At 38.3% G+C, this 24,959-nt stretch overlaps 2 protein-coding genes and 1 pseudogene across 5 annotated transcripts; all 3 read left to right on the top strand.

Annotated features, from left to right (window-relative positions):
- The first annotated feature begins 539 nt into the window (after nucleotides 1-539).
- Nucleotides 540-10,514, top strand: LOC121781381 (annotated as a pseudogene).
- Nucleotides 10,515-11,119: 605 nt separating this feature from the next.
- Nucleotides 11,120-14,402, top strand: LOC121781093 (beta-amyrin 6-beta-monooxygenase-like). Its single transcript, XM_042178785.1, has 4 exons — nucleotides 11,120-11,404; nucleotides 12,183-12,855; nucleotides 13,234-13,421; nucleotides 13,960-14,402. The coding sequence occupies exons 1-4, from the start codon at nucleotides 11,141-11,143 to the stop codon at nucleotides 14,251-14,253; spliced, it is 1,419 nt and encodes a 472-aa protein (XP_042034719.1). The 5' UTR covers nucleotides 11,120-11,140; the 3' UTR covers nucleotides 14,254-14,402.
- A 4,972-nt stretch (nucleotides 14,403-19,374) lies between these two features.
- LOC121782498 lies at nucleotides 19,375-24,634 on the top strand. Of its 4 annotated transcripts, none has more exons than XM_042180361.1 (7): nucleotides 19,375-19,812; nucleotides 20,543-21,394; nucleotides 21,552-21,904; nucleotides 22,570-22,781; nucleotides 23,521-23,777; nucleotides 23,867-24,045; nucleotides 24,141-24,634. In XM_042180361.1, the coding sequence occupies exons 1-7, from the start codon at nucleotides 19,605-19,607 to the stop codon at nucleotides 24,222-24,224; spliced, it is 2,145 nt and encodes a 714-aa protein (XP_042036295.1). In that variant the 5' UTR covers nucleotides 19,375-19,604; the 3' UTR covers nucleotides 24,225-24,634. The 4 variants fall into 4 exon arrangements, with proteins under 4 accessions (XP_042036295.1, XP_042036293.1, XP_042036297.1 ...); XM_042180359.1 differs by having other exon boundaries at nucleotides 19,375-19,818; XM_042180363.1 differs by having other exon boundaries at nucleotides 19,376-19,812; nucleotides 20,600-21,394.
- The last annotated feature ends 325 nt before the right edge of the window (nucleotides 24,635-24,959 follow it).

The raw sequence follows: 24,959 nt of genomic DNA, 5'->3' as shown, positions 1-24,959 counted from the left end.
ACATCTTTACGGTTTATTGTTTCGAATTCTTCTTTGTAATTTCAATTCAGTTTATTTCCGTTTAATTTCTCCATTCTTCATTGGGTTGTATTACGCCCGGTTAGTGTATCTTTGTATCACAGTCAATTTTCTATGACCAACATTTAATACTCCCTCCGTCCTCCAAATATTGTCACAGTTTGACCGGACACGGGTTTTAAGAAATTTAATGGAAAGTCGGTTGAAAAAGTTGGTAGGAGGCGAATCCTACTTTTAAAGTATTAGTTTAATAATAAAATGTGAATGAGAATAAGTTAGTGGAATGTGGGGTCTACTACTAAAAATGATATAAATATGACAAAATTTCAGGGACGGAGAGAGTATCATTTTTCCTAAATGAGTGTTTATAAGAAGCATTTCAATTATGATGGGACAGAGGGAGTACTAGACCTACATAGTTCATGTGTTTATTCTGAAATGCTCATTTTGCTACAGAACAAAAGGCGATTGCAAAATCCAAATCCCCCGGTGAGAATCTAACCTGGGAGGATATTGAAAATATGAAGAACACATGGAACGTTGCACGTGAAGCGATAGGCTAGTGCCAACTACACCGGGAACATTTCGGAAAGCCATAGCCGATATCTCCTTAGCGGGTTTCACCATTCCTAAAGGAATGAAGGTATGAATCACAACCCTATTAGGCACACTCGCCATTTTATTAACACTACAAAAAACTTAATATTTAAGGACAAAAAATTCGAGACATGACATTATAGAACGGAAAATAAAGCGCTCATAAATTAAGGACAAATTAACTTAAAATATTTGCATTTTAAGGACGCTTCCATTTATGCCTTCTATCAATAATTGTTAGTTGGGACACTAATAATAATTACACTTTTTGAAGGGTTGGTGGTATATTTTGAAACAGAAATAATTAGCGTTTTTAATTGCAATTATAAAAAACATCCTTAACGGATTCTTTTATTGTAGTATAAGTTAAATTATTATTTAAAATAATATTTTAAAATTCTTGCTTATAATAACCGATAACATTTCAGACGCTGTGGACTCCGCATTCTTCCCACAACAACCCTGAATACTTCCCGGATCCGGAGAAGTTTGATCCATCGCGGTTCGAGGGGAGCGGGCCTGCGCCCTACACATTCGTCCCGTTTGGAGGAGGAGCGAGAATATGCCCCGGGAGAACCTATGCTAAACTTGCAATGTTGGTGCTAGTGCACAATTTGGTGACAATGTTCAGAATTGAAAAGGTTATTCCACATCAGAAGATGATTTCGGAATTTGAGGCTACGCCAAGTCATGGCCTTAGACCATCCACAATAGCGTCCAGCCGACCGCCCAGCCGAGCGCCGGCGCTGGGCGGTTCACTGGGCGGTCTATTGCAGTCGTCCAGCGGACGAATGGAGAGAGAAACTGCGCAGCGCTGGGCGGTTTCGTGGCGCTGGGCGATCCGCTCGGCGCTATTGTAGTGCCCGGATCGCCCAGCGCACCGCCTAGCGCGAAATTTAAATTTTTTTTTTTCGAAACACTATATATACGCGCTTTGCTCGTCATTTTCATTCGCACCACTTGTTTTAACGAGTACTCTCTCTATCTTAATTTCTGTACAAGATCAACAACGGGAAATGGATCTCAACAACGAGCCTAGTTCCGGGAGTAGCTAGGCTATTAAATTTTTAATAGTATTATTAAATTTTTCCCGTATATGTCTCGTAAATTAAATTTCGTATATTGTGTGATTGTTAATTATTTCATTTTGTATATATTTGTTAATAGTGATGTGGATATTATGTGGCTAGGCTATGGCTGGGCTATTGCTGGGCTATTTGTTTGTTTTGATGATGTGGCAGGAGGATTTTTAGTGCTGATGATGTAGCAGTGGCTAGGCTATGGATGGGCTATTGCTGGGCTATTCCTATTGTGGATGGCCTTAATCTCCACCTTTACCCTCATTAGCTAAATTGTCTTGTGATGGAGTACGTACTAAACAAGCCCAACAGCAGTAAAGCCCAAGAAAGAGTATCAGTTCGGCATGACTAAAGAGTATCAGTCCGGCATGACTAAAGAGTTCAGTTCGGCACAACCAAAGAGTTCGGCCCCAGCCTACAGCTCGGTAAAAGCCAACCAATCAAACTCTGCTCTCAGGTCGGCATCAAGCTCTACTCTCAGATCGGCAAAAGCTGCTCGGCAATAATTCAGCAGTTCGGTCTCAGTATTCGACCGAACTAGGAGACAGTGGACTCATGCAGGATTTCCACCTCCACCACACCCACGATCTATTTAGTGGTGTCAAGCAGTCATTAACTCATGCAGGATAGTGGACCCATGCAAGATCGCCACGATCTCCACGACATCCACTACCTAGTAAATGGCTGCATGCCACGATCTTGGTTCAATGTATAAATAGAACCTAGATCAGATAGATAGGGTTAAGTTCTGTTAGACTCTCTCGCTTTCTAGAGATAAAATACAAAATAGCAAGTCTGTATTGTAAGCTGTAGAAAACAGATCAAGCAATACAACTCTGCCCTCTTTTCTTCCTGTGGACGTAGATTTACCTCAGTAAATCGAACCACGTAAATTCTCTGTGTCGTGATCTGCGTTTTTCCAGCATTCTTTACAAACATCAGAAATTCGCGGATTCATCACTGGCGCCGACTGTGGGAAACAGAGAACCAAATTTGTGATAAAGCGAATTTTTGACCCTTTTTCTACCCCAAAAAAAAATGCATACCAGATCACACACTACCCGTAATACCGTTCGTGATAACCGTGAGGAAGCTAGTCCAGCTCGCAGGTCTGAAAAACGGCCTCGGGAGACATCTACCTCCGGTTCTCACGAAGAAGAAACAAGCCACTCCAGGAGTCATCGCACCGAGTCTTCCCAGCAGCCCGATTTAAATGAAGCTGTCAAGCTGTTCTTGGCCGAGAAGCAGGAGGAGTTCTTAACCTTCCTGCAGAAGAGCCAACAGCCGGAGAAGACAACGACGGATTCTCCCTCCTCATCTAGGCATGAAAGTCACTACCGCAGTAGTGACGTGTCTTCCAGGAGAAAGAATCCTCAACCCCGACATGTTCCTGTTCCTCCTCGGTACCGGAACCACAGGAGAACTCCATCTCCTCCGTACCGAAGAGATGTCGGGTTCGTCATGTACGGAGCATTAAAGACTCCGTTCTCGGATGATATCACCCGAACTCCTTTGCCGCGGAACTACCGGACACCGTCAATGACTTATGACGGGTTGGTGGATCCTCATGACTTCCTGGGACGCTATCAATATAATATGGCGAACCAGGGTCTCAATGAGGTCCATATGTGCAAGCTGTTCCCCGAGCTGCTCATCGGGAACGCCAGAAGGTGGTTCGACAGCCTTCCTCAAGGCAGCATTAGATCCTACCGAGATCTAATGGATGCTTTCCACAGGAGGTTCTTTCAGAAAGCGGAAGCCCGGATCACTTCGGCTCAGCTGCTTTCTATACGTCAAGGTCGCGACGAAAAGATCAGCGACTTCCTGACGAGATTCCATAAGGAATGCCTACAAGTAGATAATCTCAATGATCTACTTGTCATTTCGGCATTCCAAAATGGAATCTTGCCCGGAGCTCTCTACAGAAAGCTCGTGGAATGCAGTCCGCAAACAGCTCAAGAGATGTGGGACATTGCGGACCAGTTCTCCCGTGCCGATGAGGCAGACCGTCGAAAACGGTCTTTAGACAGCTCATCTAGAGGAGACGAAAAGAAGCCCGATCATAGCGATCAGAGGTTTTCTCGCCGAACTCCTTTTGAAAGAATTCAAAGGGCACCGGTACAAGGCAGATTGGGACCACGTCTCAATCCTGAGAAGCCGCCCGCTCAGTTCGTACCATTGAACAAGTCAAGAGCGGAAATTTTCGAACTGCATTCCGATATGTTCGAAAAGCCAAGGCGGATGACGAAATCGGCCGCGCGCCGACCTCAGGATCAATATTGCTCCTTCCATCAAGACTACGGTCACGATACCGAGGAGTGCCGACATTTGGCTGCAGGTATTGATGCCCTTGTGAAAGCAGGGACGTTAAAAAAATACCAAAGCAAGCAGCCGAAAAGGAACAAAAAGCAGGGAAGTGCGAACTGCGCTCCTCAGGATCCGAAAAGGCAACAGGATCCCGAAGACGATAACGAGCCGCAATATGATGGAGTAATCCTAACTATTGACGCTCTCCCTGCCGAGAAGACTAAATCGTCTCTGAAGTCATAGAGCAGAAAAAGGCTTTTGACGAGCTCAAGAGTTATTTAACCGAGCTTCCAATTCTCTCTGCTCCAACAGATGCCGAAGTGATTTTCTTATACTTAGCGGCATCCGATCAAACCATCAGCGCGGTGCTTGTACGAGAAGAAGGCCCAAAGCAGTTTCCCATCTACTTTACAAGCCGAGCATTAAGAGGTCCAGAAACAAGGTATCAACCTCTGGAAAAAATTGCTCTGGCGTTAGTAAATGCAGCAAGGAGACTGCGGCCATACTTCTATGCTCACAAGGTATGCGTCTTAACCGATCTGCCTCTTCGGCAAGTTTTGACCAAGCCAGAAGCATCAAGCAGAATCGCCAAATGGGCCATAGAGCTGGGAGAACACTCAATCGAGTACCTACCTCGAAAAGCCATCAAGGGACAAGCCTTGGCAGATTTTCTTGCAGAGGCCAAGTTCGATCAAACAATCCCTGTCATTGCCGAACAGAAAAATTCTGCCAATGCCGAACTAGCACAGCCCTTGGAATCCGAAGAAGAGCCGCCGGACTGCTGGAGTGGATTCGTAGATGGAGCTTCGAATAAAACGGGAAGTGGAGCTGGTATTCTACTTATCGCTCCCGACGGACACGAGGTAACTTATTCACTTCGTTTCTTATTCCCAACTGCTAATAACGAAGCCGAGTACGAAGCCCTCCTGGCCGGACTCCAGTTAGCGCAAAGTCTGCTCGTCAAATCTCTCAAAGTCCATTGTGATTCACAAGTTATAGTAAATCACATGTTGGGTACAAGTGAAGCTCGTGACGAGAGAATGAAGAAGTATTTGGACAAAGCGCAAAGCATCAGCCGAAGTTTCTCCTATTTTCGGATAATCCGCATTCCCAGAGCGGAAAATAGCCGAGCAGATACCTTAAGTAAGTTGGCCTCAGATTCGAGCTCAAAGGCGGAAGAATTAATGCATCGAAGCATTGATGAAGCCGAGGTACATTCAGTATCCAGCTCGCCGAACGGAATGACGCCGATCTTGCAGTATCTGGATCAAGGACAATTGCCCGAGGATAAGAGAGAAGCTCGGAAGATCACGTGCCGAGCACTTCGGTACGAACTTCATGAAAGAGTCCTCTTTAGAAAGTCTTACCTCCAGCCATTATTACGGTGCGTAGGGCCAGAAGAGACGGACTACATCCTCAGAGAAGTTCATGAAGGATCGTGCGGTAGCCACATCGGAGCCAGAGCTTTAGCTAAAAAAGTTCTGAGATGGGGATATTATTGGCCAACCTTGGTACAAGAAGCAGTGCAGCTCGTCAAGACATGCCCGAAGTGCCAAATCCATGCAAATATCCCAAGGATGCCGCAGACCGATCTATCCACTATGCAAAGCCCTTGGCCTTTTATGCAATGGGGCATAGGCATAGTGGGACCACTTCCTCAAGCTCCTCGGCAAATGAAATTCCTAATCGTTGCCGTGGACTACTTTACGAAGTGGGTGGAAGCTGAACCATTAGCTACGATAACGAGCTCAAAGGCATTGGACTTCGTCTGGAAGAACATAGTGTGCCGATTTGGCATACCCCACATCCTCATCTCGGATAACGGGACTCAGTTCACCGACAAGACGTTCAAGAATTGGTGCCAAGAGCTGAACATTCAACAGCGGTTCACTTCGGTCTCTCATCCACAAGCAAACGGACAAACGGAGGTAACAAATCGTATCCTGGTGAAAGGGTTAAAAGCTCGGTTAGAACAAGCCAAAGGACAATGAGTAGAAAATCTCCCTCAAGTCCTATGGTCCTACCGAACTACACCCACAACCTCCAACGGTGAAACTCCGTACAGTCTTGTGTACGGCACTGAAGCCGTGATTCCGGTGGAGATCGGCATACCCAGTCCCCGAACTCTAAATTTCTCAGCAGAAATGAATGACGACGGACTGAGAGCCGAGCTAGATCTTGCCGAAGAAAGAAGAGAATTGGCATGCATAAAAGCAGCCAAGTACAAGGAGCAAGTAGCCCGGTATTACAACCAAAGGGTGAAGAAGCTGCAATTTCAAGTGGGAGATCTCGTCTTGAGAAACAACGAAGTAAGCCGAGCAGAAAAGCTGGGCAAGCTCGAACCCACAGGGGAAAGTCCGTATCGGGTGTCAGAAGTCCTCGGCAAAGGGTCTTACAAATTGGCTCACATGTCAGGAGAACAGGTACCCCGAACATGGCACATTTCCAACCTCAAGAAGTTTCATTTGTAAGAGACAGTCCGGTCAGTCAGTCTTGAGTCCTGTCCGGTCAATGTGCTTTATTTGGTTTGCTTGGTCTTTATTTGTCTCTGTGCGTTTTGTCTGTGTGTTTTGTCTGTCTCTGTGCGTGTCGTCTCTTACAAATGTTACTGAGGTATCTTGTTCTTCAAAGGCTGATCCCCTTCTTAGAACATATATAAGCCCACGATTGTGAGTCAAAGCTTCTACAGAAGATACAAGACCACAATTCAGCTTAAACAAGCAGTTCGTCTGAAACGAGCTGCAACAAGCCAACGATTGTGAGTCAAAGCTTCTACAGAAGATACAAGACCACAATTCAGCTTAAACAAGCAGTTCGTCTGAAACGAGCTGCAACAAGCCAACGATTGTGAGTCAAAGCTTCTACAGAAGATACAAGACCACAATTCAGCTTAAACAAGCAGTTCGTCTGAAACGAGCTGCAATAAGCCAACGATTGTGAAGTCCAAGCTTCTAAAGAGGATACAAGACCACAATTCAGCTTAAGAATCAAGCACTTCGTCTGAAACGAACTGCAACGAAAGTCCGATTCTCGCGATAAAACTTGCCTGAATTAGGACAAGGGAAAGTCTGATCCACGCGATAAAACTCGCCGAATTAGGACAAGGGAAAGTCCGATCCCCAAATTAGGACAACGGAAAGTCCGATCCGAGCGATAAAACTCGCCAAATTAGGACACAAGACGAGTCCGGTCGAAGATGTTTATTTCATCAGACCAAAGACGAGTCCAGTCAAAGATGTTTATTTCATCAGCCCAAAGACGAGTCCGGTCAAAGATGTTTATTTCATCAGACCAAAGACGAGTCCGGTCGAAGATGTTTATTTCATCAGACCAAAGACGAGTCCAGTCAAAGATGTTTATTTCATCAGCCCAAAGACGAGTCCGGTCAAAGATGTTTATTTCATCAGACCAAAGACGAGTCCGGTCAAAGATGTTTATTTCATCAGATCAAAGACGAGTCCGGTCAAAGAAGAGTTCACTTCATAAGACCGAAGACAAACATCAACTTACCCCGTACCTTTATCCAGAATGCCGAAGTGATTCACTTCGCTTTCCGGGGGGGGTAGTGATGGAGTACGTACTAAACAAGCCCAACAGCAGTAAAGCCCAAGAAAGAGTATCAGTTCGGCATGACTAAAGAGTATCAGTCCGGCATGACTAAAGAGTTCAGTTCGGCACAACCAAAGAGTTCGGCCCCAGCCTACAGCTCGGTAAAAGCCAACCAATCAAACTCTGCTCTCAGGTCGGCATCAAGCTCTACTCTCAGATCGGCAAAAGCTGCTCGGCAATAATTCAGCAGTTCGGTCTCAGTATTCGACCGAACTAGGAGACAGTGGACTCATGCAGGATTTCCACCTCCACCACACCCACGATCTATTTAGTGGTGTCAAGCAGTCATTAACTCATGCAGGATAGTGGACCCATGCAAGATCGCCACGATCTCCACGACATCCACTACCTAGTAAATGGCTGCATGCCACGATCTTGGTTCAATGTATAAATAGAACCTAGATCAGATAGATAGGGTTAAGTTCTGTTAGACTCTCTCGCTTTCTAGAGATAAAATACAAAATAGCAAGTCTGTATTGTAAGCTGTAGAAAACAGATCAAGCAATACAACTCTGCCCTCTTTTCTTCCCGTGGACGTAGATTTACCTCAGTAAATCGAACCACGTAAATTCTCTGTGTCGTGATCTGCGTTTTTCCAGCATTCTTTACAAACATCAGAAATTCGCGGATTCATCATCTTGAGTTATTAAACTTTGAAACGACAAATATAAGTAACTAAGGATTACCCTCCTTAAATACAAATAAATCCTAGTGTTAAGTTTGTTTGGCGACTATATGTAACTCGAATTGTTTTTTACATTCACCTGAATACGGGTTTAAATATCTGAACTGATATGCCCAATTATATATATTGTTATTTGTAAACATGTTTTGCATTATAATTTATAAACTGTAAGTTTTACCACTAACAACATAAATGGACATATCAGTTTATAATGCAAAATATATCAATTTTGTGTAATATTAATATCAGTTTATATGCACTTGACTGCTTTTTGAAAATATTTGAACATAATATAAAATATTACTCCAAAAAATTTATTGGTTTGAACATATGGAATAAGGATGTCGTGAGATTATTATAAAAGTACCTTTAGTTTGATATAATTTCTCGTTTTGAACTGTATATTTTAGTTTAACGATATATTTGAGAACTGTAAAATGAAAAAATAAGAATACTTTTCGTATGTTCTTATATATCTAGCCAAATGCATGAATTTAATACTGTAAATCGGGTTTATTTACCGTACAATCTCTTCAAAACAAGTGGGGCCAGTGTGGATTTTAAGTAAGAGAAAAACTAACGGGTTAATCAAATCTGAAAATTAAACTAAATGGTGTAAGATATAGAAATAGAAGGTGTGATGGTTCAACGATACACACCCAAATTTCAAATTAAATTACTGTTATAATGTTTTCTTTAAGTATAATCCTCACTGTTTTATTCTTGAGACACTTTCTAAAATGTCTTATACTAATAGAGTAGGGTTACACTTATATATTTATGCAACATTTTCTAATTTTTCGATGGGATGGTTTGAACCCAACAAAAGGCTAGCTACCAAATTATGAATTATATATAGAAGTATAAATATTTGTTGGGGAATTTTTGCCTATTATAATTGTATTTGCCATTTTAACTTAATTGTACTTATAGTATGTTATTGTAGTTTCTCACAATTATTGACTCGTACATAATTAACAGCTCTCTCTATAAATAACTACTATTGCATACGAGGTTGTGATTATTTTCCTAAAGTATTTGGAAAGAATTTTGAGACTACATGAAAAACATTCCATTTTAAAGAATAATAGTAATAATTTCTTATTTTAGCATAAATCTTACCGCAATTCCTCCATTTAATTCCGCTGTGTTTCAAATTTTTTTTTGGAATATGGTGATCGATAGGGATAAAATGCAAACTCTATATATTGTACAAACTCTGAATTTTTCAGCACAGTAACACAACGTCAACACAATGTCAACACAGTATAAAATTTCATGATTTTGATTTCAACACAATGTCAATACAATGTCAACATGGTGTCAACCGTTGACACTGTGTTGATAATTAATGTTGATATTATTTTGTCATATAATGACATTTTCTAATGGTACAGATCATAGTTTGGAGTTTGTACAATATATAAGTTTGCAGTTGATTACATTCCTATTGCTTGGGTAAATATTGATTCTATATATGTTTATGTTGGATCACATACATGAAATCTAAATTTTATGATATGGATCCTAGTATTGTGAGATCCATTTCCCAAGGAAAATTCAAATTGATGTTTGATCTTACTTTTTCTAATGCAATTTTCAATTTCTAAAAGCAAGCAAAAGATAAAAATAGATCCAACAACAAATATTGAATCTAGGCTAAAATAATGGAAGATCAAGGAATGGAGAATACAGAAAGGAAGATAAATGTCATTGATGGAATAAGCAAAACACACTTACACCATGCTAACAAGTATCCATGGCTAAACCTTCAAGAGATCCACAAGCCTAAAAGTCTACCTTTACTTGATCCATGTTTCACTAAGAATTGATGGATACGAACAACCTATAACTAGGAATTTGGATATAAATCCTCAAGGGGGAAACAAATCTCTCAAGCTCTTAATTCAATCAAAACTGAGAAGAAAAATGAGAAAAAGTGTTATTTATAGCTTAGGCCCCAATTCCAAGAAAAAAGGCCACAAAATTTAGTTTCTGCGTCATGTTACCTGGCCGGGTGGACTTATGGGCGCTAAGTCACCCGACTGGGTGTAACTCCCTGCTGCATGCGGTGTGTCACTCGACCAGGTGGGCTGGTCGACCAAAAATCACCCGGTCCCTCTCACGCCTTCGACGGAACACCCGGCCGGGTGGACGAGTTGGTGGTGCTGGTACCCGGTCCGGTGGAGCAATTTGGTCTTGATGCCTCCAGCGAGTAGTACCCGGTTAGGTGAATGCTTTCGACCTTCATTTTTCAGCATGATCCTTGTCGTGGCCTCCTCGGTCTTCCTAGACTCCTCCCGCTTGGCCCTTTGAAAGAAAGTGAAGAGCCCCTCCCTTAACCTCCTCGTCATGGGTCCTCCACGTGGGATCGTATCACTTTATTAAACATGATGACAAAATTAAAAGGAAGCCCAATGACTATTCATAGCTTTCGCCTAACAAAATGAATGACCGTTCATGAAAATAAAATAGACATAACCACAAAATAAATATGAGAAGCCAAAAAATATTAATGATATCTCATCTCCGTCGATTAAAACTATAGGCAAAATATTGAACTTTTTAGACTTTAGAGGGAATAGCATTAAATAATCCGCCAATATTCAGTTTAATATAACTTCAATTCTTTGAAATTAAAATCAAATCTGAGGATAGGATGTCACACAGAATATTTTGGTCCACTGAATCTCATCCGCCAATAAATACACTTAAAATAAAAGTGGTGTCTAACCCAAAGTAGCTATAGGCCAAAATAATTAAATTATAAAGCCTCTCCCTATATAAATTCAATCTCACTCACAAACATTAATCACCATCTCTATCTAGTATCTCAAACACAACCATGGACATCTTCATACCTTACCTCTTCATCTTCCTCCTCCTCCCCTTCTCTATCTACCTCATCTTATTCTTCCAAAAAGAGTCCTCCGATGACACCGAAAACCTTCCCCCAGGCACCAACGGCTGGCCTATTTTCGGCGAAAACATCGAGCTCGGCCTTCTCGGTCTCTCCAAATTCGTGTGCGACCGAATGGAGAAATACTCCACCGACGTATTCCTCACCTCAGTCCTTGGCGAAAAAGTCGCAGTCTTATGTGGGGCCCAGGTAGGATCGTTATCAAGTCGAGTCAAGCATCATGATTTTGTATTTGTATCTCAACACTACTCGAATACAATCAAATCAAGTGCATATATCTTTAAACATATGTCATCAAAATTTAATCACCGGTCATATTCAATCGTTTAGACCAAACTCAAACTCATTTTTGAATATATGTCACACTAAAAATAGTTTTACTCCAACTATCTACACTAAATTAATATTTTACACCATTTTTTTGTACTCCCTTCGTCCTACAAAAGATGTCACATTTGTAGGACGGCACGGGATTTTAGAAAGTTTTATTCTGTGTTAGGTAGAAAGAGAAAATAAAATATTTCTATTATTGTGATAGGGAACTTTTTCTAAAAATGGAAATATGACATCTTTAGTAGGACAAACTAAAAAGGAAAGTGAGACATCTTTTATTGGACAGCGGGAGTATATAACTCATTTTATTTTATTTTGCAGTAACACCATATTTCATGTTGTTCCATAAAAAACCCAAAAATAGTTTTGGGTTTGTTGTATTGTTAGAGAAGTTTTCTATAACAAAAATGAACGTTCTACTTTTCGGTTAGAGATGGTCTTACAAAACACATAACCGTCGATTTTAGATAACATGGATTTCATTTTTTAATCATTTTAGAAAACATTAGATTTTAAGAATATAGAGGTCATTTATAGATTATTTTTGATCATATTTCCTAAAAATGATCTTTATGTTTTAGTTCAGTTTTTGCAATAAGATTGAGTTTTACATACATTACAACGTCAACGTCAGGGCAATAAGATGATCTTCACCAACGACGGCAAGCTCGTGACGCCTTGGCTACCCTTATCCCTAAGAAAAATTATCATCCCTGACTTCGACCTCGACTCGTCCTACATAGAAGGCGTGAGCCTCTTCCACAACATCCAATACGACCTCCTCAAGCCGGAGGCCCTCCGCCAATACATCCCGGTGATGGACGCCATGGCCCGCGCCCATCTCCGCGATGACGGCTGGAAGCCTCACTCTACCGTGAAGGCCCAGCCACTGATCAACAAGTACATCTTCGAGCTGGCGTGCAGGCTGTTCTTCAATGTGACCGACCCCGAGAGCATGCAGAGGATCTCGAGGCCGTTCGCCCCGATGAGGAACGGGATGATGTCCCTGCCGATTGATCTGCCGTGGACAGCTTATGGCCGCGGGATCAAGGCAGGGAAGAAGGTGAGAGAGGAGATGGCGAAGATCGTGGAGGCGAGGAGGGAGGAGAGGGGTGGAGAGGAGACGGATTTGTTGTCGAAGATGCTGGAGTTGAAGGATGAGGAAGGGAAGTGTTTGAGTGTGAATAAGATTGTGAGTTTCTTTGTGGGTTTGATGGTGGCTAGCTATGACACCACTGCTTCTGCGGCCACTTCGGTTGTGTTCTTTCTTGCAGAGTACCCACATGTGTACGAGAAGGTTCTCAAAGGTAACAGTGTGACATGAGTTTTGAGAAAAATAGTTGGTGTGTCTTCTCTACATTATGTTCTCTGTTACTTTGCTTTCTCTCCACTTTAACTATTTAATGTCAATTTTCCAAAACGTGTGTTTAAAAGAAGCGTTGTGCTTATGGTAGGACGGAGGGAGGGAGTACAATTAATTACAAAAAAAAAACGCTATGTAGTGAGGGAATTAGTGTCGCAGGTCAATCCCTTAGTAACTAGTGACGAGGATTGGAAGCGTCTGATACTAATTAGGGACAGAATAAGGGACATAAATTCACTTATTAGTGACGGAATAATCTGTCACCATAAAACGAGTTTTTTGTAGTTCATGCGGTCATTTTAAAATACTCAATTTTATACAGAACAAAAGACGATTGCAAAATCCAAAGCCCCAGGTGAGAAGCTAACGTGGGAGGATATCGAAAAGATGAAGTACTCGTGGAACGTTGCACGTGAAGCGATCAGGCTCGTGCCAGCTACACCGGGAACATTTCAAGAAGCCATGGCCGATATCTCCTTCGCAGGTTTCACCATTCCTAAAGGAATGAAGGTATGAATCACGGCCCGATTAGGAAAACCATACATTTTATTAACACTACAAAAATTTAATTTTTAAGCATATAAAAATCGAGAAGCTAATACTTGCGTTGGAAGATTTTAAAAAATAATACTCCCTCCGTCCCACTCAAGATGTCTACATTTTTCAGTAGCACGGAATTTTAGGAGAAGTTGTTAGGTGGAATAAGTAGAGAGAAAAAAAATAGTTGAATATTTTAATAAGGGGAGAGGAGGGAACAAATTTATTTTCAAATATAGAAAATTGACATCTTAAGTGGGACAAACTAAAAATGAAATGTGAACATTTTGAATGGGACGGAGCGAAGCAAAATAAAGTGTTCTTAATAGTTGAGACACTAACAATAAGTACACTTTTTGTAGGGTTGGTAGTATATTTAGAAACAGAAATTTGCGTCCTTAATTGCAATAACAAATGTCCTTAATGGATTTTTTTGGTTGCATTGTAAGTTGAATTATGTTTTAATTTAATTTTTTAAATTCTTGCTTGTAATAACCCGATAATATTTCAGACGTTGTGGACGCCGCACTCTTCCCACCACAACCCTGAATACTTCCCGGATCCGAAGAAGTTTGATCCATCGCGGTTCGAGGGGAGTGGGCCCGCGCCCTACACATTCGTCCCGTTTGGAGGAGGACCGAGAATATGCCCCGGGAGAACCTATGCTAAACTTGCAATGTTGGTGCTAGTGCACAATTTGGTGACAATGTTCAGAATTGAAAAGGTTATCCCTCATGAGAAGATGATTTCGGGTTTTGCGGCTACGCCAAGTCATGGCCTTCATCTCCACCTTTATCCTCATTAGCCAAATTGTATTGAGTTATTAAAATTTGAAAGAACAAATATAAGTAATTCAGGATTACCCTCCTTAACTAGTAACTACAAATAAATCCTAGTGTTAAGTTTGTTTGCTCGATTATATGTATACCAAATTGTTTTTTACATTCAGCTGAATTTGGGTTAAAAAAATTTGAATTGATATTCTTAGTTATTTTTTATTGCAAACATGTTTTTTACATTTATTGTTTTGACAGAATAGAGCAATCGTGTAATCAAAACAAACACAAACATAAACAGACACAAAATTTACATGGTTCACCAATGTTTTTTTTAAAAAAAAATTAACTCCTATATATGAAGGAGGAAATTACAAATAAACTTCTATACTATAGAAAGGAGGAAATTGCAGTTCACCAATGTTATGTTGGCTACGTTCATGGGCAGAAAACGGAGAAAAGATAATTCATATTGTTTTTAGATTACAGAGTTATGCGCCTTACTTCTATATAAATAGGCACACGGACGACAGGCTAGGCCCAACATAACAATTAAGGCCTAAAACAGAAACATATCACAGCGATACCCCCGTTCGACTAGCGGCAAACTATACAGATTCAAGGTATACTAACATTTAGTCCAAAACCTACGGCAAGGAGCTTAGATATTATTGTATGAGGTGCCGAGTTTGAGCCCTCATGACATCATTTTGTAATTTCTTTTTAAAAAAAGAAGGGTACACTAACATTTAAGTTGTGACTGATCCTTTTCATTAATGGTTTACTCCCTCTATTCCATATTAGTGGAGCCATTTTCTTTTTCAGTAAAAGTCAATACATTTATTCTCATTTACTTTTCCCTCTCTCTTACTTTATTTTCTCTACTTTTTCATCTCTCTTACTTTATTATCTTTTTATTTAATACATTACACATCTTTTTCTTAATCTTCTTGCCGGAAAGTACGGAGTGAGTATTAATTTTACTTTTGCTTTATTCATTTTATTTATATTTTAAGTGCCAAGTACACAACATTTCGATTCATAATCTATGCAATTTTTTTATATTCTTGTTGTGACTGACCCTTTCATCAGGGGTTTGTTAATTTAACTTTTGATTTATTCATTTTAATTGTTATTATAAGTGCCAAGCGTTCAACCTGTGGATTTCCGGCTGCCATAAGTAAAACGAATGTGAATTCACACGTGCGGACATTAATATAAGTCTATATAAAATGGTATTTATATTTAATAAAATATTGCAATATCATGACCGAATTAAAGGAAGCCCAATGACTATTCATAGCTTTCGCCTAACAAATTGAATGAAAACCTATAAATATGGGAAAGCAAATAAAATACTACTCCCTTTGTCCTATAATAAATGGCATAGTTGGAGAATGACACGGGATTTTAGGAAATGTTTTGTTTTGTGTGATAGGTGGAGAAAGAAAATAGTATATTTATATTAATGTGAGAGAGAACTTTTTCTAAAAAAGGAAATGTGACATCCTTTGTGGGACAAACTAAAAAAGAAAGTGTGACATCTATTATGGGACGGAATGAATACTATAATTTACACACCCACTCTTTAGGTGTTGGAGAAACCTATTTTATCGAAAAAAGATTTGAATGTAAATCATCAATTTATAATTTCAACAATTATTAATCATATATAGTAATTGGATTTGCATATAAGACAACAACTCAACAATCATAATAAATTCGAACATATAAAGAGCGGGGACACTTTATCTATTTTAATCACACGAAAATTATGATTTTGTTAAGGATCATTTCATGTGAACCTGAAAAATGGATAAAAATAACAGAACTATATGTCTATATAAATAAATAGGTATATTCACTGACAATCAAATAACTTAAAATAAAAATATTCTTTCAATTATCTGAGATGAAGAAGCTCCTCTTAGTTTTACTGATCTCCCTTCTACTCATACAGGTAAATTTGACAATAAAATAATGCCCTACTGTCTCGTGTTCGAACCTCATCAACCTTGTCTGGTTCGAACCCGTTTTGATAAATGATACTACCTCTATCCAAAAAAATATTCTCATTTTGTCATTTTAGGATATCCATAAAAAATAGTCTCATTTCTAAAAATAAAAGTTTATTTCTCATACTTTGCCTACTTTTTCGCTTTAATTTATCTCATACTTTACCTATTTTTCTTCTTCTCTCTTACTTACCAAATTCTCATTAAAACCCGAGTCGTCCTCAAGTGAGATTATTTTTTGTGGATAAAGGGGGTAATAATTTTTAAATTAATTAATTAAAGTATGGTTACACTAGAAAATTATATCTATTGTTTATTAAATTTGTCCATTTTTCATCCTTTTTCAGGATTTCATAGAGGCGGAATCAGTGGGTGGAGCTACAGATAATTTTCTTACTCAAGTAGTAAATCGCCTCAACTTGAATATTTGATTATATGCATAATGTTAGTTTGCAAATCAAATTGACCCAAATATATTTTTCTAATCATGTTTAGGAGGAGGCCAAAGGACATTCGATCCATCATATTCACAAGCATATAAGTAGAGCAAAACATGGTAACTAATGACATTTTCTTTTAATAATCTTTTGCTAATTTGAAACAATTAATGCATTTCTAATCCGGTGAATAATCGGATCAATCCTAACCTTTAGTGACTCTATCCTAACATTTCTAATTTTTATCAATTATAAATTGATAAATTCAAAGATTGAGATAAATTAAGGATAAGTTGTCATATAAATCACGAAAGATGGTCAAAATTTGATTCGTCCCACACTTCTTACAAATTGAATTATGTAATCACGAAATTTACAATATTTGCATTTATCTCATCCGTATCAGAGCATCCACAATGGTCTAGGACCTCCCATAGCCCTCACATAGCTTTCTCACTGCCACATCATCTAGCACTAAAATCCTCCTGTCACATCATCTGGACATGCAACTGGACATCAAATAGCTCTCACATAGCCTATCCACATCACTAATAACAATTATATAAATTTAATTTACAATTGTAGCAACATACGGAATTTAATTTATGAGATAAATACAGGAAAATTGATCAACCTCACGACTCGTATAGGCATCTAGCTCTTCGTTCAACATACGCTCGTACTCATCAGCATCCCCATCACTACCACCACCACTACCACCGGCATTACTCATTTCTTAAATTGATTTTTTAGGAGTTGAATAGGATAATTGCAAAAAATGCGAACATTGTTGTTCATAATTCATTCTTTTTTTAAAAAATATGAAATGGACTAAAATTTGATTATCTTTCATATTTAAATGACAACTTGACCATCTAATTTTCCCCATGATGTTGTTTTGTTCAGAACATTGCATCAAAGCATGCAAAAAGAAATGCCACTATAGGTGGATGTGGAAAGCCAAGTGCCATCGAACTTGCTCGAGACACTGCAAGAAATAAGACCAAATGTTGAGGATTCATATGAGCCAATTTGCAGTCGAAGGATTCATGTAATGTTTGGAATAAATTTGTATGGGAAACTATATAATAACATTGAATTGAATAATTTTATAGTGAAAAATAGGCAATATAATTATTTGAAGATCGATTTTATCAAACCCAATATTAGACTTGTGTATAGAGCTAAAATGATTAGTTGTTCTCTCTCTATTCGACATTGCTTGTTATAGTACTCCTATTAATTAGAAGTAGTTAGGTATAGTATACAATGACAGATTCAGAAATTTAAATTTAAGTTCAGACACAATAAAATATTAATAATAAATAAAATATTTAAATAATTACTACTAAAAAATATACTACTACCTTACTCCGTTCGTCCCATAAAAATGATACATCCTGAAATGACATGAATTTTTAATGCATAATTGGTAGAGTAAGAAAGAATGAAAAAATAAAGTAAAAGTAGTGTTTTTGGATTGTATCGTCCCAATTTTCCTTATTTAGGATTAATCTAATTTTTTATCGATCTATCGAAAGCGGTAAAATAAAACTAGTCTGTTTTGTTGGACGGAGAAAGTATTATTTATGTACCACTATCTTTTATTGTACTCAACAATTAATACGAGTATCCATATCTTAAAAGCATATGCTTAAATGCGTGATAATATTAAATCTTATAAAACAATACTAAAATTTTCTAGTACTATATCATACCATAAAAGAAATCGTGTTATTCCAAAATTTAGATATTTCGGTACTTTTTCAATATGCATGCTGATATTTTGATATATTTTACTTTTTAATAATGAACATAGCCACATACAAAATATCTTAAAAATTGAAACTATACACTTAGATTTGTCACTTGAAAGCGCCAAGCCACCAATAGAACTCAACATCAATGACATACTTTAAAGGAAAATTTGGACTTAATATTATGATATCGAACGTGACTTTGTGCATATATATTTTCTAAAGGAAAAAAGGATTAATAGCTAGATTTATATGATCTTACAAAATGTGAAATATAATTTGTTTGCATCTAAACGTTTAGATTCAAGAAAATGAGTTAATACATGGTCGAATTTTGTGTACATACAAATCTCAATCAGAATTTACTAAAATTTTGAAAATCATAATTAAAACTTAATTACAACGAATGCAACATAAAGTGTATCTGAAATAAACAATTCAAAGGTTACTTTGACTTATGTTCGTTTTGTCTTATTAATTAATTTCATAAATTAATACAATAGCTATGATGTGTGTGGACTTATAAGCGAAGATTTGGGTTAGGCAATTCATATAAAAATAAGTGTTTGAATTTTGGATATTTCATATTACAGGAAAAAAAATATCCAGCTAATATCTACAGTACTATTTAAACTAAAATTAGCTTGATATTGATTTTTTATTATTCTCACATCAATCAGCTGTCAGGTTATATAATCCAAAGAAGAAAAGAATATTGCTAAACGACACCCAATGATTTTTTAGCAATAATGCTCTAACTTGTGATATATAGAAATCAATATTATTACTCACATCGATCCATGTTACTCGTAATTTTTTATTTTAGATAATAAATTTAAAATTAAAATTTTAATATAATTAAAATAATATTTTAAATATAATGAGAGATCGTTTAATAAGAAATATTTAAAATGTCAAAAAAATAAACACTCATTAGATAAAATCAAATCAATCATTAAAAAATCCCACTCCTCTTCCTTTCTTTCTTCACACTCTGAATCAGACATCAATTCCTCTCCGGTGAGCTTTCCTCAAATTCCTCCGGTTGTCTTCACCACACCCTTCAGAAATCACTGCTACACCCTTGAAGAATCCCCTTATTTTCAATCGTGCCCTAGCCGGAGCTGGGTATACATACGCGCATTGTGTATCTACGTCCAATAATGCGCGGATGCCTCAGTTCAGGCAATCCGGCGCCAATGGATCGCGAAACGGCGTCGTCTCCGATCACTTACCGCTCAGTGTCCGCGGCGGCTCCAGGCAGTTCCACCACCGCCGATCGAAGGCGCCGCCGCCGCATAAGATCTCTCTCGGATTCTGCGTTCTGATACTCGCTCTCATTCTGTCGATCTCCGCTTTCTTCTACTTGTCGCTGCAGGGTAAAGGTTTGTGAGTAATCTCTCGGTTTTAGTGAGCTTTTACAGTTGAAAATTTTGGCGATTGACTAATTAGGTATAGTGAATCGGAGCTCGGGAATTTAAGTGATGAGCCTTTGTGTTGAGTGGTTGATTGCTGATAGTTTTGTGGTCTTTGAACTGAGATAATGTTTTTCTAGTGGGGAAATTTGTGCATTGGAGAGTAAATTTAGTGATTTTTCTGGATTAAAGTAGCAAGGCGAATTGCAAGTGATTTTGAAGTTGATTCTTATATTTGTGATGTTAAAGTTTAATCAAGTCAACTTTGATCAAAATTAGAGGATTTGTAAAACCTCCATTTAGTTATTATAGTATTAGATCTGCAGTAATCTCTGGTACATGTTTCAAAGGTGCTGAGATTTTATAGAGTATAAGATATAAGTCGAATTGATCTTTGCCAAATCCGTGCTCTCAAACACAAATATCCTAGGTATGTAGATGGTGACTAAAGCCTCGCTTTTGTGATGGATATTGAAATTGAACATTTATTTCCAGCATTCAATCCAAATTTTAAAATCCACCAATTGTTTGTGCTGATTATGTTTGCTAAACGGAGCTTTTTGGAATTCCCGGTATCTGGATTTTTTCATCCAACTGCATCTAGCCATATAAATGGGCGTAAGCTGATCTCTTGTGTTATACCTATTTATATCTGAATTCAGTTCAACTTGATTTTACAAATGCTGATATGCAGAGCAACTTGCTAGCAAAGAGTTTGAGATTTGCAACTCACTCATCCGTTCTGTATCAGGAGTGGAAAGCAATAGACACCGGACTGAAGATGAAGACATTAGCAATGATACAGATTTTCTAATGAATGTGACACGAATACAGAGACCCAGGGACCTTAAGTTTGGCGACGGATCTGTTGCACATGGCCGGGATTCACGTTACTGGGACAGAGATGATCGAAGAAGAGATGAAGACTATACTGAGGAGGAACAGGAGCGAGCCCAGAATGTTTCTGAGCATAAGGTTCACGTTCCAGTTAAAAGGAGAGATAAAGTATCTTCTAATGACCATAGCTCGGGTCACCATAGGAATGGTTTATACAATGAGGCTGGGCGCAATGAATTGAAAATGTATGAAGCTGAATATGAGGCTTCGTTAAAGAGCAATGGGAAGGCCACCGATCAAGATGATCACAGAAACCAGCAGTCACAGGACACTGATGGGAGGGGACATAGAGCACTAGATGAGGTGGATGAATATGATGATGGTATTGACTTACAGGATGATCTACTGGAGGAAAGTGATGATACTGGTAATTATGACATCGACCACTCCACTGCCACTAAACCCCACAGTGGAAACAGAGAGACCTCTCTTGTGCATGACACTAGTAAAAGTAAGCAGCATAACAATGAGGAAGTTGATGAGGCTTCTGCTGATGTATATGGGCAGGAGTCTCTTTCAGACTCCCATCAAGTTAAATTTAACCTGGTTTCTGAGCAGGCCAGTTCTGCGGAAGGTCAGGCTGTTAAGAGGGTTGTTCCTGAAAAGCGCCCGAGTTCGAAAAAGAAGTCCAAGCGTCGGAAATTTTCTGGTAATTTATCTAATTATCAATCACTTTTTCTTGAAAGTCCTATTAATCCAGTGATTGACAAACTTTTCTGCTAGTTAGTTTGAGTCATTTTCCCTTTTACACATGTTTATTCCATATCTGGAATTTTGGATTCAATGCTGATGCTATGCAATTTTAGGTTCTTGTGAGATGAAATTTATGGATGCCTCTGCATTAATTGTGGAGCCCATAGAAAGTCGAAAATTTGCGAGATTTTCATTGCAATATACAGAAAGAGAAGAGAAGCCCACTGAAGATGAAAATTGGCAACCTAGATTTGCTGGACATCAGAGTCTCCTAGAAAGGGAGGAATCTTTTAATGCCCAGGATCAGGACATCAATTGCGGCTTTGTGAAAGGTCCTAAAGGGTCAGCAAGTACTGGGTTTGACTTGGCTGAAGATGATGCAAAATACATTAGCAGTTGCCACATTGCTGTAATGTCTTGCATTTTTGGTAATTCTGACCGCTTGAGATCACCAATCGGCAAAGCTGTAAGATTCAATGGACCCTTTTCCTGCCTTTTAGTTGTAGCTTTTGACTTCATTTCCGTCATGCATACCTGATAAAATCAACTTTATACTTAAGTTTATTAGAATTTAGAAGTATAGGTAATTGTAAGTTGTAACTGGCTTCTCAATTTTGTATGAAAATAATTGAAAACAATGAAAATTGAAAATTATGCAGGATTAGATTTCGTATTTTCCTTCATAAAAAGTTCTTCTAAAAAAGAAGTCCCATTATTCAATAAATTGGAAGACGATTCTTCCTTACACTTGAAGCTATTGAGGATCTGCTCTAAATAAGTGAGCCTTATTCATCTGTTTGGAATTCTTAGTTAATTTTACTTTCATTACTATGCACCTGAATGTCTAGTGGGTATTTTTTCTGTATTTGGTTATTGTCATCATTGGAGTTGACATTATTCACTTTTGTATACCTTACATAATTGTCTGATTCAATGACATTCTTGAAGCTAGAGCTTTTTTTGGGTTTGAGGTCGTAAAATGTTGCTGATATCAGTTTGAACTCACATGTCATTTATCTGGAGAAGTGGTAGTCACTAATGATGGAACTAAAACTGATTTGATTAGGTTACTACCTAAAGAGAGATCATAAATTTCCTACCAAAAATGTACTCACTTCATTTATACACCAGGTCTCTCGTATGTCAAGGAAAAATGTATGCTTTGTCATGTTCGTTGATGAAGTGACTTTACAAACTCTTTCGTCAGAAGGTCAAATGCCTGATACGATGGGCTTTGTTGGGTTGTGGAAAATTGTGGTGGTAAAGAATCTTCCTTACACCGATATGCGGAGAGTAGGGAAAATACCAAAACTTTTGCCCCACCGACTTTTTACTTCAGCAAGGTACAAAGAATAGCTAGAAAACTTTCAAGATGGATTGCATCTTTATTCTCATTTTGCTTGCATTATACTTTTAATCTTTTGCTAGCTTTTAAAAGCATGTCTTTTACTGTACTTTCTTATTTTCAATATGTCACATCAACACAATTGTTTCTGGGACCTTGACGATCTTTGGAGTTTTTATACTGGTAGTTTTATCCCAGCACCTAGACGGTGGATAATGTGAAATGTGTATTTTAGATTTACATTTGTGGTTTATAATTCTAATGTTGTCCAATTTTTAAAGCAATGGATTAACATCACACTCTTTACCTATACTTTCTCATTGACGATCTGAATTCCCGGTGCAATTTATTGTATATAGTTCCATTCCTAATTTTGTTGAAAGATATATAGTTCTAAAAGTTGGCCTCAAAATGCAGGGGACTTAGGAAAATGATATTTGTAGTATTTCAGCAAGGACTCTTCTCATAGTAGTATTATATAGTATATACGGAGTACCTATTTTACGAATTATATGCTACTTATATACCCAGTAGCCAATGTGGTTCAAACGTATTCAAGTTAGTAATGCCCTCTGTCCGACTCTCATTTTACTTGTGGGATTGGGTTTGCAGTTTTACAATTTGCACATCTTTTGCTAACTTAGTATTGATTGCCTATTGAAATTTTGAATGATTGACAATGTATTTCTCAGCACCTTATTATCAGCATCAACATCTCCATCTGCATATGATTTCAGGTACTCAATTTGGCTGGACAGCAAACTTCGTCTCCAACTTGATCCAATGCTTATTTTGGAATATTTCTTGTGGAGAAAAGGTCACGAATATGCTATTTCGAATCACTATGATCGCCATTGTTTGTGGGAAGAGGTGGCCCAAAATAAGAAACTCAACAAGTATAACCATACCGTTATAGATGAACAGTTTGCATTCTATCGAGCAGATGGGATGAGAAGATTCAATGCATCAGATCCTGGCAAACTTCTTCCAAGCAGTATGATTTTGACAATTTGATCTTTACAAAATCCTTCCTTTCCGGTTGTTATGTCCTTTCCTGTATATGACACGTTAATCGTATGGCAGATGTACCTGAAGGTTCTTTCATTGTTAGGGCTCACACGCCAATGTCAAACTTGTTTTCCTGCCTTTGGTTCAACGAGGTCGAACGATTTACTCCCCGTGACCAGCTGAGTTTCGCCTACACATATCACAAACTGAGAAGGACTAATCCGGAGAAACCGTTTTATCTCCACATGTTCAAGGTGTCATTGTAGTTCAAAATATACATACATAAATACATCCAAGCATCACAATTCCTGGTGTTTTGATTATTGAACCCACACTATCCAATTTTCAGGACTGCGAGAGGCGAAAGATTGCTAAACTGTACCATCACAGGTCTGAGGAGAAGAGGAAATCCCTCCAACACGAGACGGGGTAAGTTGTCCATCATGCCTCGTCTAGCATCACAGGGAAACGGCTTCATTCTTTTGATCTGTGTGCCAATGTGGGAGTGGTGGATACAATCTCGTACGATGTATATTTGCAACTTGCTACGTCGAATGGTGAAGGCGCATTGCTTCCACCGACGCAATACGATACAAGCGAGGCGAAGGTTAGTTCTTGCTGGATCTGCAACTTGATTGAATTATAGAACTACATAAAAACATATACATCATGTTCTTGAGCCTCAATTCGAGTCCATTGATGTGATATATTGATTTTATAATGCCCAAAAATTTAGCACCCGACCAATATCCTTTGTAACCATATTCATTATGATAGGCTACTGTTACAGTTTATACGCCATATATTCTTGTCATTATTAACTTGATTAAATTTTGGTGGTTATTCCAAGATTTTCTTTTGCTTGCAGAACATATCAATTGTAGGTTTGAAGAAAGCATAATATTTTTTTCTTAGTTAAATTTTTGTTTATGGTTGAATTATAGGGGATTATCCATTCCAATCCAATAACAAGGGAAATGCAAACAAGAAAATCTTGGCCATAGGATTAGGTGATCTAATGAACAATAATTGACCAAAAATACGGAAGGTCATTATTAATCTGTTTTATATCATTTTATAAAATTCGGGTTTGATGTTATTTTTAGATCATTTTAGATTATCATTTATTAAAATGACCTAAAAGTGCCCTCCTTATGAGTTTGTTCTG

Source organism: Salvia splendens, chromosome 20 (assembly GCF_004379255.2).
Source record: "Salvia splendens isolate huo1 chromosome 20, SspV2, whole genome shotgun sequence".
Lineage (NCBI taxonomy): Eukaryota > Viridiplantae > Streptophyta > Magnoliopsida > Lamiales > Lamiaceae > Salvia > Salvia splendens.
Note: the sequence above shows the minus strand (reverse complement) of the source record. Positions and strands in the feature narration are given on the sequence as shown.

Excerpts from the sequence above, each read along its gene's own strand:
- LOC121781093 (XM_042178785.1), top strand. The coding sequence starts at position 11,141 with ATGGACATCTTCATACCTTACCTCTTCATCTTCCTCCTCCTCCCCTTC. Across the intron at positions 11,405-12,182 it reads CAGTCTTATGTGGGGCCCAG|GGCAATAAGATGATCTTCAC; the intron begins GTAGGATCGTTA and ends CGTCAACGTCAG. Across the intron at positions 13,422-13,959 it reads CCATTCCTAAAGGAATGAAG|ACGTTGTGGACGCCGCACTC; the intron begins GTATGAATCACG and ends ATAATATTTCAG.
- LOC121782498 (XM_042180359.1), top strand. The coding sequence starts at position 19,605 with ATGCCTCAGTTCAGGCAATCCGGCGCCAATGGATCGCGAAACGGCGTC. Across the intron at positions 21,395-21,551 it reads CAAGCGTCGGAAATTTTCTG|GTTCTTGTGAGATGAAATTT; the intron begins GTAATTTATCTA and ends ATGCAATTTTAG. Across the intron at positions 22,782-23,520 it reads CGACTTTTTACTTCAGCAAG|GTACTCAATTTGGCTGGACA; the intron begins GTACAAAGAATA and ends ATATGATTTCAG.